General features: G+C 37.6%; 1 protein-coding gene across 4 annotated transcripts in view; it reads left to right on the plus strand.

Annotated features, from left to right (window-relative positions):
- Positions 1–10,112, plus strand: part of GABRG1 (gamma-aminobutyric acid type A receptor subunit gamma1) — a 58,572-nt gene extending 48,460 nt beyond the window's left edge. For all 4 annotated transcript variants that reach the window (XM_056350387.1, XM_056350413.1, XM_056350404.1 and 1 more), the window contains 2 exons: positions 1,899–2,110; positions 7,042–10,112. In XM_056350387.1, the coding sequence (XP_056206362.1) occupies positions 1,899–2,110; positions 7,042–7,320 (491 nt within the window). In that variant the 3' untranslated portion in view covers positions 7,321–10,112. The remainder of the gene's footprint in view (positions 1–1,898; positions 2,111–7,041) is intronic.
- The last annotated feature ends 6,775 nt before the right edge of the window (positions 10,113–16,887 follow it).

The raw sequence follows: 16,887 nt of genomic DNA on the forward strand, positions 1-16,887 counted from the left end.
TGCAAAGTTTAGTGAAGTGAGCCTAAAATCTTGAATAAATAAGTGAAACTGTCTCTTTGTAGTTTCAAATCTTGATTTAGAAATTTATGAGATTTCTTTGACTGACTAATCGTTGAACATCATTGTGGGTACCATCTGGAAAGATGCTAGCTATAACAGGAACTGTTGTATTGGTAACCTGCTAGTTCTGTATCCAGTTTGTTGTTTTTACAAAGTACTTTTTCTCTGTCATGAACCTAGCAAATTTGCCTTTGATCTTATGGTTAAGCTAGAGTTCTCATGCTCCCACCTCAGCAGTACTAACCTTTATCAACTTGAGATGTACTACAAACATTTGCAATGTCATATTTACAGCTCCCTGCAGTTAACTCTGAGCTCCTTTTGTAAGAACATTCAGAAGCCATCATTTGACAGATTGTAGGATGACTTTTCTTACATGCAGATGTTCTGGTGAAGAAGAAATAGAATACCATTCAAATAGAGACAATTTTATAGAAGGTCTGAGAAATTTAGACAAGAAAGCCAAAACTAAGCAAAGTCCATCATGGCAGGCAGGCGTGATGTGGAAGGTTTACTCCCTGTGACAGACCCCTGTATGCCTTTTGCGTAGTGGAGAGGACTGGAAATGTCCATGTCTCCCTTTGCCCTCTCTGAACAGAAGTCAGTAAGGGGAATGGTGGGTGTGACCTCCCACCTGGAGGCTGTGCTGGGGTCTGGTACACTGAAAAGTCTTGGACCTTTTTCTTCCATATATGTTGAAAGATCCTGACAGATTGTGGTTTCCCAAAGCAAAAGGTTTTCGATGATCGAAGGTGTTTGGACATTTCACTATGCAGAGAAATGCCTCACTGATTTTCAAAAGCATCTAGTGGAAGTGAAGCTCTTTTGGAAAACTCTGTGGTGAGCTGTTTGCCCTTTTAGGCATGTAATTTCATTGGGAAGTCTGTTGCAAAATCAACACCGCTTTCCTGCTGCAGGATCAGTCAGTCCACAGTGAGCCCTGATTCCATGCTTTGACTTAAAAGCCATAGACAGCCATAGACTGGTGTAATGCATTTTTTGCAATCAGCCTGTGCATGTAAATAACAAATTATTTTTGTGTTCAAGTATTACTTTCCAAAGGATAGGTCACATCTTAATTTTGGACTACTATGAAAAAGGCTTTGCATCTCCCTGAGGCATCAAATATAAGAAGAAAATGTTAATACCTCCTAAATATTAAACCAATGAAGAGTGGTATAGTTGAGATTCTGAATACATCATTCTTAAGGCCAGCTTGTTCTTTTAATTAACTTGTTTGTAAGTGAATTAAGGGAAGCATTTTCTATTACTTAAGACACAGTATTGAAAAAATATTTAGTAACTAAGAGAATGACGTAAGAAAGGCCATGAAGGTCATCTAGTTTGATATGCTACATGTCAGAAACAAATAATTGAAAACAGTATTCCTTTTTCTCATATTTTCTGGAAGTTTGAAATAATTGATAAATAGCACACCTTTTGTTCTGAATGTGCCCTTTTGTACATTTAATAATCCAAGAGCCAAAGGACTTTTTTTGTGTTTATAAAATGTGCATGCTTATTTGTACCTGTTTGTCTATTGAATTACACAGATTTTCTTAGTGTCATTGTTTATTCAGCGCGTGTTCAAAATGGGAGAGATATAAACTGAAGGTGAAATGTGCTGCCTTCTGTATGATGGCTGCTGGATCCATAGGGATAGATTTTTGCAATAGCACTGATGTCTGTGGGTGTGATCAGTGGTGAACCCTGCTGTGGCTCAGTTCTTGTATGCCTTGTGAATGAATTAGGGGCTAATTTGAGGACTTTTTGTGACTATGATTGGATTCCTTATACACTTCTCTTTTCCTGTCTTTTTTATGTTCTTTCTCAAACAGGCATTACAACGGTGCTGACCATGACAACATTGAGTACAATTGCTAGGAAGTCACTCCCAAAGGTTTCCTATGTGACAGCAATGGACCTTTTTGTTTCAGTTTGCTTCATATTTGTGTTTGCTGCCTTGATGGAATATGGCACCTTGCATTATTTTACCAGCAACAGAAAAGGGGACAAAGGAAAAGAAAAGAAGGCAAGATCTAAGCCATCAGTAAGTTTAGCTAAACAAGGGGGGAAAAAAAAAAAGCAGAAGCAAAGCAGAATGCTCTTTATTATAGCATTAATTTTGGAAGACTCGTTCTTAAGTAGAAAGGCTAATGTTCAGACACTAATAGTTATTTTGTCTGGTTTTGTTGGGGTTTGTTTTGTTTTGTTTTTTTCTTTTACAGCTGGGGGCTTGTACTATTTTCCTGTAAGTACTACTAATGAACAAAAGTTTTAGATTAGTCCACTCATGTGAAAGAAAGAGACACATGAGAATAAGCTAGAGAGTGGTTTGATACAATATTCCATGCTTCTGTCCCACGCCCAAGCTCTTTGTGCTTCTAGAGCTGCCCATGGAGTATGTGCCCATGGAGACAGGTCTATCTTGGCATGGTGTTTCTGAAAACAGCACCTGGCAGCGAACCATAGATAAGACTGTAGCAGTAGAGATAATGTAAATGGTCTGAAGGTATGAGGATTTGTTTGGATCTGCACCACCTAACTTAGGTCTTACCCCACTAGCTTTGCAAAGGAAGATGTGCTTATTATTGGTCAGTATTCTGACTTCCTTTCACTTCAGAAATTCTACCTTAGGTCTTCTTGTTTCATTTACTTCCATGTTTCTTTCTGGTAAAATGAACCTTCTGCTTTTACAAGCTGATGTTTATATGGTGTGAACCTCCATATACCCCAGGAACAAGTATTAACTCCATCTTAAGAGGCTTTCTGTTCGTGTAGTAAGAATACTGAAACTTCCAAAGAATCTATAGCTGGAAGCCAGTACACATATTTAAAGCTAATCTTTAAACTAATAAAACATTAAAGTAAAGACATTAAATAGCTTATTCGTTTGAACACTCACGGCTTGATTGTAGTCATTTTTTGGAGAGAATAAGAGGAAGGACAGTGTTATAAAGCCCCCTTCCACGTCATTTCATCAAATGAAGCTGGAGTATAGCTGAATCACAATACCAGTTGTCTTTTCTGGGTGAAGGTTGAATATCACCTGTGTAAGTTCAAACAGAAATTGAAATTACAGAATCCCGGACATGGAAATGCAGCAATCCTGTTATGAACCATATCCATCCTGTGGCTGGAGTAGGAAAACCCTGGGGTGCCCATTTTGAGCAGCGCTGCTGTAGGAGGCTGGCTTCCTGGGGCACTGTGGGGCTGCTGTAGCTTAATGCCGGGAAACAAGAGCCCTTACATTTCATACGGTCAGCTGCTCTGAGTGGATCAACTGTGCATTTGGGATAAGGCTAGTGGTGAAGGGCCCTGTGCTGCCTTGTTTGCACATCACTGTGATCCTCAAGGAATCCAGCACAGCCAAGAACACTGGAAAATGTAAACCTCAGACCTCCTTTCTCTTTGCAGTAGAAGCAAGCATGGGCATAATGGAAGGGATGGAAACCAGGCTTTGGCAGGGGCCACGGCTGAGCAGTGAGGATGAATGGTAACAGAGGCTGCAGAATCTGGGGGACTTCCCGGTGTTAGCATAGCAGGTTCATTTTCAGGCTGTTGTTGCAATGAGGTCTCAACAACACTTAGGGAACAGGGAGCTGAAATAGGCCTGGTCTCAGCATGCACGACGAGCAGAAGAGGAAGAGAGGAGGAAATAGTGGTTATTCAAACCAAGGAGATATTAAAGATCAGCCACTGCCAGATCAGAAGCCATTGAAGTAGTTTGCAAGACTTTCCAGAATCTGTTCGCACATCAGCCATTTGTGCAGTAATCTGCCAAATGCTTTGAGATTTTCAGTGCATATGGCAATTGAAAATGTAGAATAATGGTGGGATAGAAACTATGACACCTTTTGGATAAATAGCTGGGGTTTGGTCTAACATTAAAATTACCAACATAATACTCAAAACACTGTTCAGTTGTGATTTACTGTGTTTTTAAAGGATGCTTTTTATTTCAAAGTAGTTGAAAACCAACCATCTTTTCACATAGAATTTTCACAGAAATCTTTCAGCACTTTATGGCTGTAAGACCTTATTAGATAAGAGATTACTCTAAAAAAAGGGGAGATTTAATTTAATATACTTAGATGCAAGGTTTCTAATTCAGTAAATAGGGTTTTTTTTGGTGATGTTTTATAAAAAACCTATAAAATTTCTTGTTCCAAATCAAACAATTAAAAAAAGCCATCTGATTAATGGGAAGTCATACAATCACAAATCCATATTTTTTCTCCGCCCCCCCCCCCCCCCCTTATCTTTGACAAAGACTTCTATTAATTCTTTTTCTCTTGTAGTTATGGATATGTAACTCAAACCCCCAATTTAATTAAAATAGTCAGTTTAATTCCTTCTGATAAGTTCTCATTTACAATGGAAAACTTGCCTTGCATAGGTCCTCTATTTCTATTGCAAAAAGCAATAAAAGCTTATTATTCCAGGTACCGATGCCAATAAGGTACAAATAAATGATCTTGTGAAAAAGTGGTGAGATTTTACAAATGATTACAGTTTTATCTTGCAAAGTATGTGCTGGCATTATTCAAGAAAGGCAGTATGAATTGGCTTATGTAAATCTACATTAGTAAAGATAATGAGTTTGGACAAGAAAGATTAAACTTAATTAGCTGTGGATCTTGTTCTGATCAACATTTTACCTGAAGTGAATGCATCACCTGTGCTATGATCTCCACAGATGATAGCTTTCTTTTGTACATGTATTAGTGTTGATGTAGAATAATTTGGTTTTGGTCCTATCAGAGTGTATTATAAGTGCTTCTTGCTGTACATGGAGTTTTTTCTACAATATCAGAAGGCATGTACATGAATAATCAGCATGTACTACTGTATCTGTGTGTTATTTTTTTTAATGTTTCTCTGACAATTGAATAAGGTCATTTTCTTGTGAGATGTTGGGTTTTTTTCCCATCTTCTGTCACGTTGTCTCTGTCTTACACACATTTTATGTATTCCCTGTAGGTAGTCAGACCTATGATATGGCACTGTCTTTCTGCCTCTCTCAGGCCATCTCTTCAAACCCATAATTCAGTAGCCAGCCTCAGTCCGTGCTGGTGACATGAGCAGTGAAGAGCAGTAGTTACTTTTTCCTCTTTCCGTGGTGTGTCTGAGTTGGGGATTCCTGTTTTACCCCCACTAGTAGAAACAAGTCATGCCAGAGCCAACAGTCATAAAATTGTTGTAAAGCCAGAGTAAGCATAAGTCAGAAATAAGCATCTTTCCCTATATATCTTAAAAAAAAAAAAAAATTGTTAGTTAAAATTGTTTTTAAAAAATGAACTTCTCATATTTTATAAAAGTCAGCCCTGTTTGTAATGCCTCATATTAGGGTAGATGTATGTGATTGCTGTTTTTTTGTATTGTCAGTATTTTATCATAACTGAAAAGAATAATGAGGTCCTTTAGGATGCTAATTAGCTCCCCAGGTCATCACGTCTAAAATAGTGTTGAAACAGCAGTCTGTGTGAAACTTCCTCTGGTAAAGACACTTATTAAATAAAGCTATTTGAAAGTGTGGTGGATACTGCACTGCTTTAGCATCACCCATTGGGACGTTGCGTAAAATGTCCCTGCAGCAACAGAGTGCCTTCTTGATAATGTATTGAGATCTGTGTACTGGCCAAACTAATTCCCTGGAAATTGGGACAACAGCACTCTAAAACATAACAAGAATCTAAATGATGTGTCTTCCTGCTTTTCATCTTTTTTTTTCCCGTATTTTTTCATTTTCTATGAGATATAATTGTTGAAGAGAGATTCTTCTCTACACTTCAATACCAAGTTAGTTCTTCTGACTGCATCCTTTCCTGCTGTGTTTATTCCTTACATGACAAAATATGGAGATGGTAGAAAAGAGAGAAAACAATGTAAGAGTAGTGTTGATGTAACACCTGTCTTCAGTCTGAAGATTGGAGAAGAGATGTCAAAGGTGGGGGGAGTTGAAAGAAAGAGGATTATCGAGTAGTTTAAAAAGTCTGTGAGATTTATAAAGAGAAGAAAGGACAGACAGAGAAAGAGAATGCTTTTTGAAATATTCAGGAAAACAAGGATGAAGAATGAAGAACTGCATGGAAACAAAATAATGAGGGACAAAAGATGCGCTGTGGTAGTGCAAGTAAAAGGAAAGTGAAAAGGCAAAAGCTGCAAGAAAGGGAGTAGTAAACAGTTTAGGTACTAAGCAATAACGCACCCAGATTTTTTCTATGAAAATTATTTATGAATCTTAACAGCTATTACAATGAGTTTTTTAACAGTTTGCAGGAGTGTTCAGTTATGCCAACAGAAACTAAAAGTAAGAATTAAGAGCTGAATTGATCGGTTTCAGTGACTTGAATGGCATTCTAGGGAGTCTTATGTCTTGGGTTTCTAAAGATGAGGCACATTGTTTAGGGATTTAACATCGGAGAGCTAGATGGTGTAGCCTGGCCTTATGTATTTCAGTCTCTCAAACTTCACCAAAATACTGTACTGACCTCATTAGCTTGTTTTTGGTGAAAATGTAGCTTCCAGAAACACATCCAGTCTCATTCTAAAGACTCCAAATAATGGGAGAATCATCATTCCCTTGGTAGTGATGCTTTATAGCCTGCTTGTGGACTTGCTTGTGACCCAGTTGTCAAGCTGTGACTGACTTCAAAATGTTCGTTTGTGTTCTGTAGATGGGATCAGCTAACCCTGTCCGTGTAACTAATTATCCACTATTCCCAAATCTCAGCACAACCCAGTTTTCACTGTGACAGGTGAAAATCATTCATGATCTTTTGCCTGCATGAGCTAATTATATACAGCAGTTCATAATTCACAAAGCTCCTAGAACTGTTTTCTTTAATATTAGAATTTCTATGTATTGTACTGAAGGTGCTTATATTAGTCTTTGCTATGGAAAGCCTGTGGAATTACTTAATGTTAGAATAAAAAAACCCACCAAACCGCTTTTTTTTTTTTTTTTTTTTTCTTAAGAAACCACCTGCAATTGCTGTTCGACCTGGATCAACACTAATTCCAATTAATAACATTAATCATCTCCCTGAACGTGACGATGATTATGGATATGAGTGCCTAGAAGGGAAAGACTGTGCTAGCTTCTTCTGTTGTTTTGAAGACTGCCGCACAGGATCTTGGAGAGAAGGAAGAATACACATCCGTATTGCAAAAATTGACTCCTATTCTCGAATCTTCTTTCCAACTGCCTTTGCACTGTTCAATCTTGTTTACTGGATTGGCTATCTTTATCTATAAATTTCAGAGGTTTGACAAACTCAGAAAAAAAAAAATGGTAATTGAACAGTCATTAACACTTTTCAGTGAGCCATCAAAGATTACAGCTGGTCCAAAATGACTCAAATTGTTTGGATGCTTTAAAAATTTGAAACAACGAGAGGAAATCTGGTGATGTAGTCTCCCTCTTGTGATCAACTATAGAACTGATACTGGTATTTTGAAGAGAAAGTTTAAAAATAAATCTCCCTAAGATTTAACTTGCCCAAACACATACATATTTTTGTCCATCTCTAACAAAACGCAGAGTCAAGAGGCTATGTTATTTAACTGGACAGTTCTGCATAAGCTTTCAGTTTTAATCCTAAATGATAATGCAGATGAATTTTGTAGCATCTCTTACACCTTTACAAAGAAAGCCTTAATAAAATGGGATTATTCTCATCCATTTCATCCATAAGATGATGATTTTATGAATCCCTGATTTTAAAAAAGTTGAAATGGAACATTACTATTTTTCAACCAGCCGTTTGTTCTCTGCTGTATGTTAAAAAGAGTGATTAAGTCATAATTAATCACATTCAGATTTATACAGAATGCAGAGATTAGAGCAGCGAGAAATGGATATATCACAAAAGTCCCAAGGGTAATTCTGAGCTTGTCTTATCCTGACCATTGATATAGGCTTTTGGCTTTCAGCCTTAGATTACCTTTACGTTTGTGTTCCATCTGCATTACTTCACCGTTGTGAGTTCCCCGAAGTTCTCCAAGAAGGCTACAACTTTCAAAAATTCCTACCCAGCTGCTGTTGCTTGCTCATTTCATAGAAACCACACTGATGTTGGCTGAGATTCTGGCCATTAAGCGTAATGCTCTTCACATCCTCTCCATTCCTCTCCTTTGTCATAACTCTGCATTTGATAGAATTTGTATCATCATCAGAGTTTGGAAAACCTGTAACAGTGCTATAGTCATTGTGTTCAAAGCCGCTATGTCAGATCTGCAGCCCTAGGAGTGTGGCGTGTGCCCTGCTCCCCTTGGCATAGAGTATGGTTTTGTAGATTCTGGTTGTTACTGCATATGCTAGTCACTGAGCCAAAGCCAGATGATATGAATTTACTGAACCTGTGTTATGGGTTGCTGTGTAATTACCTCCTTGATATTTGTTTGTTTCTAATGGAAGAGCCCTGTTATTGGGGGTGGGGGTGGGGCAGCGTGTTAAAATAATCCTTATGCATTGCAGATCCTTCTACAAAATGGTATGTATTCCCCCCAAAATCACAGGATCAGTTCTCCAACCTTTTTGTGGTCAGTGTTTCTGTTAACTTTGGTAGCAGTTCTTCAGTAGTAGCCTTTCTGGACTGACTTCTCTGTGTTGACAATTGCTGACTGGCAGTATTTAGTATCTCATTTCTATTTTTAAATCCATTGTCTTCATTATGGGGAAGTGCAGTCTCTCAAAAAGAAATTGGTCTCAAGTGAGCTTGCAAAAGTCACTGTAAAATTAAGATATGCATTAAGGAAAAGTCAGAATTACACAGAAGACCTTACAGATCTTTAAAGAGGATTAATGGAATTAGCATTTGGCTGTAGGTAAGAATGTTCAGTACTGGAGATAAAGACATGATTATTGGCTAATAATAGAAAATTATACATGAAGGACCACCCCTCCCCCCAATATTTCTGTTGAATGTGCTTCCTCCTCTGAATTTCTCAGAAAAGATTAATGTATTTTTATATTCTAGTTGGTACCAGACATAGTAATACATGATACACAATACAACATTACTGCTGTGTTTAGCCCCAGAGTTTTAACAGGGAATGCAAGACTGGGTGCAGTGATTCTGGAAGAAAGTGTGATAGAGAAGATCCCATGTTAATGCAAACTTTTATTTCAGTATTTTGCTGATGAAGTATGAAAGTCAGTGAGAGAATTGGAAAGCCTGCTGTAGAGGTAGGCGGACATTGTTGGTTGTGTAACCTTTCTGAGCACCAACTTCTTCTGACTGTTAGATTGAGCGTAGAACTGTGGCATCATTAACAACACTGGTCTAGTATAATTTCTTGTTTCTTTAGAGTCTCATTTTCAGAAAATGTTCGCTACAATGGAAACGTGTCAATTTTAATTCCATAGTGCAGTTTGATGTTTTTTTGACAGCACACTAAACACATTCCTCTGTGGGAGGGATGGCGGTGGCTTCAGCAGCAATATGTTGGATGTGTACTTGAAAAGCAGTCTACTTGCTATACAATACAAGGCCCAGATTTTGTGAGCTCCTGAGTTTCATTAACTCACCTTTAAACAAAAGGAACTTGAAAGAACTTGGCACTTCACAAGAGGAAATACAAATTTCACAGCCTGCTCTCCTCTGGCACATCTAGTTAGCTTTTTCTGTTCATGTGGTTGTCAGTTGCCAATCAGCCTCCAGTGACTGAATTGGAGAACAGAAAATATCCAGAATTGGCAAGGGATGGATAAGAAGTCTTTCATCTCTAATTTCTATGAAACAATGTAACGGAGTATTAAACCTATTGAACGTTATGGCTGTTTGGCTTATGGGTACACTTGCTTCTGTCTGTTGACAAACTTTTCTGTGTACTTCATTTATTTCTGATGAAATAATTTTGGTCTCCCGTAGTGCTGTGAGTGCAAATAGAAATGGGAGTACAGTGAACTGTAACATGGCATGTAATAAATGTGTTGTTTTAGTCCTATGTGTTTTCTTTCTAATCTGCATGTAAACATTTGATTCCCAGAAATCTAAGTGATACTCAAAAAAAATGGCAAGAAACAGAGAATATAATTACTTGGACTTACATGCTGCAATCATTTTTCAAACCTACTTGGATAAAAGTTTGTTTACTGATAGCTGGAATCACAGTATTTGGAGTCATATTATTCTGACCATCACTGCTTAAGCACATGCTTAAACCTATTTCTAATCAATACTGTAATTAGACCAGGATTCAGAAAAGTGTGTGCTTATGTACTGCCATAAAGAGGGATGCTGTCCTGAATTGATGCCATTAACACATGCTTAATTTGCACTAATTTCAATAATGAGTGTTCAGTAGCTCAAATGATTGAACATTAAGGGTGTGAGCCAGGGCCTCTTCAGTAAGAAGTTTTCTCATTGAAAGAGAGGGACCTAAGAGGAGAAATGCCCATAAAGGCAAAGGAGTGAAAAAGTCCGAGGAAACTGTTTTATACTGCACCAATCTTAGGCATCTCCTGAAATGTATTTTTCAAAAAAAGAGACTTTTGCTTGATATTTCTGTGTTAGTGTTTACAACTTGTCTATTTTAGTAGTGAGTACAGCTCAGCGTGTTATTTTTGGTAAGGTTTTGTCTATGATTGTACCTCACTGATCTTCAAGTGCATGTCTTCCGTGTCTGAATGAATCTGTTTTATGTAGTGGCAGTGCAACCAAAGCATGAGCTCTGGGTAATGTATTTTATATTCACGTGTTGGTGTGCTTCAAAGGCTTTAACCTCACCCGGTTTTCTGACATTCAGACATAGGTTTGTGTAAGACTTTGAAGGAGAAGCACCTGCAACATGGAATTTGTCATTTTTTGTTGCTTATTTGCTATGGCAGTAAAAGATTTTAGAAATTATATATGAACCGTGCTTTGTAATCTGTGAACACCTTTGACCTTTCAATTGAAAGCCTAACAGGAGGGTTCTCAATTTAAATATTTATCTGCCTAAACTAAGATATGTTTTGTTTAATTGCATCAGTCATCATTTCAGTTAACTGCTTCCAAATACCTGAAAATTAGTGCAAATACATCTAATTTAAATTTTAAAATATTTTTTAATATATATTAATTCACTGTACTTTCAGTTATACATTAAATGTGATCTTTTATGTTTGTGAAATAATACTGTATTTTTTAATAATTAAATAGCTATGGAAAGTAGAAAATAATGTAGAATTCCTCAGCTAAAGAGTACAAGGGCAGAAATTAGAAAGAATTACTGTGCTTCCATTCCTGAAAAGCTCTGTGAATGTCTGCATACCCCAATGAGTGTGCTGTGGGGGAGACTGACTCATGGGGAGGGGCAGAATATTCTCCAGGCTGTAGAAAAAGCCTCTGCACTGGTTCATGCCAGGGGCTTGCTAACCAAGTGGTTTAAGTCAATGAAAGGAATAGATCTGTCCTTCCTCTTTCGGTTGCCTTTTCTGCTTCACTTGTACCAGCAATAGCAGTTGTAAAGCCATGTTGCCACATGAATCAAAACCTGAAAATTCATTTTACTTTTTTGTAAGGTAATGTTTCAACCAGATGGGTGAGACCATCTGACTGAACATGCAAGACTATGACCAAGTTCTGGTCCAAGACAGGTGATGGGAGTTGATGGAGTGGGACGCAGAAAGACGACTTCTTGTGATGGGCATATTTTGTTCTGCTGAGAGTTTGCACTGAAAGCTGGTGTGGAGAAAAGGGAAAGATGGGGGGCAGGTCACCAGGGAGATTCCAGAATCCAGTTGGATGGATCTGAGTGACTTTTATTTATTTGTTGGATTTCTCACTGGCATTTGTGAGAACGCTTTTCATTTCCCTGCAACATAATTAGATCTTTTATATATATATGTGAAAAGAAAAAATACTGTGCTTTTCCTGTACATTAATTACAGACTGAATGAGCAATAAACGGTTATCTTGAGTGATCATTCTGGTGAAATACCAGACAGAAATCCAGAAATCAGGTTCAATCAGAAAAAAAGCTTATCTTTTTCTCTCCTTTTATTATTAATGATAAAGGTATTATTAAAACTATTGAGTATTAACTTGTACAGCAGACACTGGGAAAGAGTTAGTGTCTAGGTGTCTACACCACTGTCAGTCCCTTTGAGGGCTAAAACATTTGGGAACGGAAACCTGACTTATACTGCATTCAGTCAAGTCCCTCTCTCCTTCAGGGAGTGGGAAAGGTGGATTTTGATGGCATGAACTAGGATAGCCGGGGTGCTCCAGGGAGATTGGTAACAGTTTTTATTTAAAAGGAAGGGTGAGTTCGGTCTGCAAGACTGTAATTTGAAACAGGGTACATGCTTCCCTTCAGAAGACAGATATGTGATGTGGCTTTCAGAACGATGGGGGAAAAAAAGTGCACCCCTGCACTTAATGTTTATCTTTGCACAGGCGTGATTTCATTGAGCTGATTGTCTTGTTATGGGGCACTGAGGGATTCCCTGTGTGGTGTAGGGGGAGAGTTTTGATCGCGCTCCAGGGCAAGGTGTCTAAATCTTGTCACAGGGCTCAGTATCGTGGGTTTTGTTGTCTTTTTGGATATATTATGATGCTAATGAAAAGGTAGTGAATACTAAAATTTTGACTTTACTTACTAGCAAAACTCACTGAGAAAGCTAGAGCGTTAATGAAGGCTTTAGAGGATTTCTCAGACAGCTCATGGAGATAGGCGGTTAGCTAAAACTGTAGCCAACTAAATATCTAACCCGTTTTTCCGTAGGTGATTTTGACTTGCTAGCAATAGATTGTTCCTTAAAAAACTTTAAAAGCCACGTGATATTTTAAGGAAAATAAAATTAATCTGTAAAATTCCTGGGCTATCTCCTTCCCCTTCCCAGTGACAAATCTTACTTTGCCTGCAAGTTTTGCTTATCGTAGATCAAAATTACTTGAGCCGTGTGGGGAGAGCCACAGGGGATGTAAGACAGACAACCTGTAAACTGATCTACCTTGTTCTTCCCCTCAGTTCCTTTTCTTAAGTCAAGAAAAGAGTTTCAGAAGGGTAGGAGTCTGGCATGTGTAAATGAGGAAGATTTTGCTACTGACAGCAGGGCCTGAGTCGGGCTAGCTGACAGGATCAAGAAAGGCAGGCATCTGGTCGCAGTAATAAGGCTTCTGTTTTGTAATTCTTGGTAGTAGCTGCATTTCCACACATCTCTGCATGCCTACCCGAGACTCAAACGTTTTTCAGGCTGGAAGCAATTCTTTTGAGTGTTTCTGGCTTCATGGAATGATCTTTATCATCAGGGTTTGAGTCTTGCTGAAATCAAAAGAGAAAGTTTCCTCTTGAAGTTTCCCTGTCCAGGCATTACAGGTAGGAGATGCCTTGCCACTAAACATTGGGAAAGTGATTTTCGGTTGATCCAGCTGAGGAGGCAGACGGGCTCTGTAGGGCAGCATTAAGATTGTTTTGTCATTTAGACTTGAAAAGGTTGAAGTCTGTTAACAGCAATGACAAGTACTACCCCTGCAGAGGATATATTACTTTTGCCAATTTGTTATTTAAAAACAAAACCCAAAATGAATTACTATGTGGGTGGGAAGTGAGAACATACTATTATTTCACTACGGATGTCTATTTCCCCTTGAATTGTTTTTTCCTCTTTAGGAAGACAGTAGATAGGAATCTTCTGGCTTGTGAAGACTGCCAAAAAGAGGTCATGGCCATTTTAAACAGGTAAAGTCATGTTTGCCCCTCTGTGCACTGACAGCATGTGAGCAGGAATAATGTAGGCACTTGCACTATGGCTCACATTTCCCAGATAAGTAAATATGGATATTTGCATATTCGCAGGCCCAGAATAAGTACACAATCTGTATTCACACTTTAGTCACTGAAAAAAAATGTTGCTGGTTTGTGCATCTTTGCAGTATCTTTTGTATTTCTCACTGTTGTCCACTGTGACTGCTTAGACTCTTTGTGTCAACATGAAAGGTTGTGTTGTGATACCTTTACATACAGTTTAAATTGCTATAGAATAGAAATACTTCCTTAAATGAAACTGAGGGATCAGAATATGGTGATCTCATGGTCATTCTTATCTTAAAAAATCTAATATTTGTTCTTAACTGCTGTTGCTATAATTTGTATTCCCCTTCATTGAAGTTTTATGAACAATTACAATGCTAAATTTACAGAAATATCCTTCAAAAATAACACTTGATTTATTACATGTCTCAATATTTATCATATTGAGGTTTCATTATTCAAATATACTCTTAATGCAAGTCTCTGTCTCAGCACCTAGAGTTCACTTAGCATTTCAGTGATTCACAGTTTGCCCCTTACATGTGCATCCTTTTTTTTTCATTCTGTTTTGAAAAAAATATGATATTTTTAACTACCTAAGTGAGCATTCATACCAGGCATTTAATTTGATCATTTTGGCACCAGTGGACAATGTTGCAGTATCATGCATCAATGTTCCTTCTAAAATTATCTATTAAAGCCCTTGTGGATAACTTACTGAAAAAAAACCATGGAACATTAAGATAACTTTTGTAACCTTTAGTGCTACTCCTAAGGATTATATATAAAATACATGATATTGATGTAAATTTATTCTTCTGTTTCAATTTTCCTTCCAGAAACCTCCTCAGTTGGGGTAATATTATTATTATAAGTATGCTGATATTTACAGTTCTACTCAGTTATTTGGTATTTTTCCAATAGCCTTGGTATGCACTTATCCATTATTATATTTAATTACCTGGAAACATCAAGGTATCCTCACAGGCTTTTAATGTGATTAAGCTACAACTTCTTCAGCCTCTCTTAAAATACCATAATCTTTTCTCTGCGATGCCAAAACTAAAACATTTGCAGGTATTAAATTGGCTGTTATTTGCTTCTCCATTTTGACAAAGTCTGTCTGCCAGGTTAGAGGGGAACATTAATACTGTCATTTTAATATGTGACAACATAATTAATGAGCATGGCTGCACCAAAAGACTTCAGAGATGATAAACTGATGATGCACTTGGCTAAATCCCGTACAGCTGAGAGTTTGTGAGTGTGGTAGATATTGGTAATGGCAAAGACATATGCATGTATATCCATATGTAGACTAGAAAGCAAGATATGAAAATATACATCAAATCCTTATTGTCCTTTTGACAAGCTCCCCACCCCCCCTCAAAAAAAAAACCAACCAAAAAACTTCTACATGAGACCAAAAAGGTCCTAAAAACCCCATTTAGATATGCACAGTTAGAATGTAGAAATGGTTCAGAAGCTTAAAATACTTATGGCTCCATTTGTTGAGTCTTACGGATTCTTTTTTAATTTAACTCCTTTTTACCAAAGAAGAAAGAGAGGGCAGAAATGTTCTTGTTGAAGAGAGGCATTGATATCACTGAAGGTAAACATGAAAATTCCCTCTTTGGTGAAAAGTTGATTTATAGATATAGGTAGGAGGAAATTTCAGTGCTGAGGAGGAAGTTGCTGTGATTGCACTTGCGGAGTCAATGGATTCTGCACTGTATTTTGAGAACTCTATTGTAACCATGGTAAAAGATCAACTCTGAGTTTCACACTTTTTAGTATACCCTTAGTTTTTTGATGCCTCATTTTCTGACGTGCAGTTTAAAACGTATAAAAAAGACCCACTTTTCAGATTGTGAATGTTTAGCCCTCCCTAAAAATCATCCCCTAAGCTTTCATTTTCATGCACTGCAAAAGTGAGTAACTAGGCATCACTGATAGTGTTTTAAATAAATGTAAATTTTAGCTTGCTATAGAATACTGCAGAAAATTAAAAAATGATACGAAGCTAGGATTTTCTAGCCTTTTATTCTCTCTTGCCTGTGGGATTATGTATGTATGTATTTATAATTTCTTGAAGTTGGGGGAAACATGAAAGCAAATTGAGAGATTTAACCCTATGTTTTTGGGTGGTGTGGTTTTTTTGGCAACAATATACCTCATGCGGCATAGTACATCAGCTGCTAAAAGCTGTTTTTATTTGAGGACTGATGAGACTTTGAAATTGATGATGAGTAATATTAACAGGCTCAGAAAGGAGGTGCTTGTGGCCCTCATTATCAGAAGGGGCTTGGCTGCTCAAGGCTTTGAAAACAGAATTTGTGAAGATTACGGGAGAAAGCTGGGTTATAACGACTTCTAGGAAAAAAAAATATCTCAGAAACCTCTTGACAGGAGAAGACAATTTGAAGGATAGGTTCTATAGCTCGTGGCTGTACTGTGAATGTTAACGTCTATTAAATTGTCATATAAATGTTGCACTAGTCCTTGTGCATTGAATGGAAGTGTGCTTGCACCCTGGTGCATGGCTCGTACAGATGTTTCTGAGATGTAGCCTGTAATCTTCTAAACGTAAAACTCTGAAAGCCATAGTCTTAAAAAATAAAAATGAGTAAAAAACCTCCATTGAATACCATGTGTTCTGTGCAAAATGAACAGATTAGAAGTTTGTGCTCTGATGTCTCTTAAACTGAAAAGCATCAAGAGTTTCAACACTGAACTTTGTAAAGCAGTTGTAATGCATTGTTTTTACTGTATCTGCTGTGAAGTTGATTGGTTACACTGTGAAAAAATAAATAGTGCCTGGCTACTTACTTTCTGATGTTACTTATTTTCCACATGCCATGCATTCTTTTCTCTTTAGGACCAGGATGATAAATAGTAATTTTGGTGAAAATAGTCTCATACGCTGCTCTGACTGAGGGCAATGCCCTTACTTTTAAATTTTTCCTTTCCCCTCTCCTCTTTCCTTCCGTCAATAATAATGAAAATGGAACATCAGTTATCTCATGGAATTAAAGCTCTGGAGCTAAAATTCCACTTTATCAGCTATTTTGGTTGGGACCA

This window comes from Falco biarmicus, chromosome 1 (assembly GCF_023638135.1).
Source record: "Falco biarmicus isolate bFalBia1 chromosome 1, bFalBia1.pri, whole genome shotgun sequence".
NCBI lineage: Eukaryota > Metazoa > Chordata > Aves > Falconiformes > Falconidae > Falco > Falco biarmicus.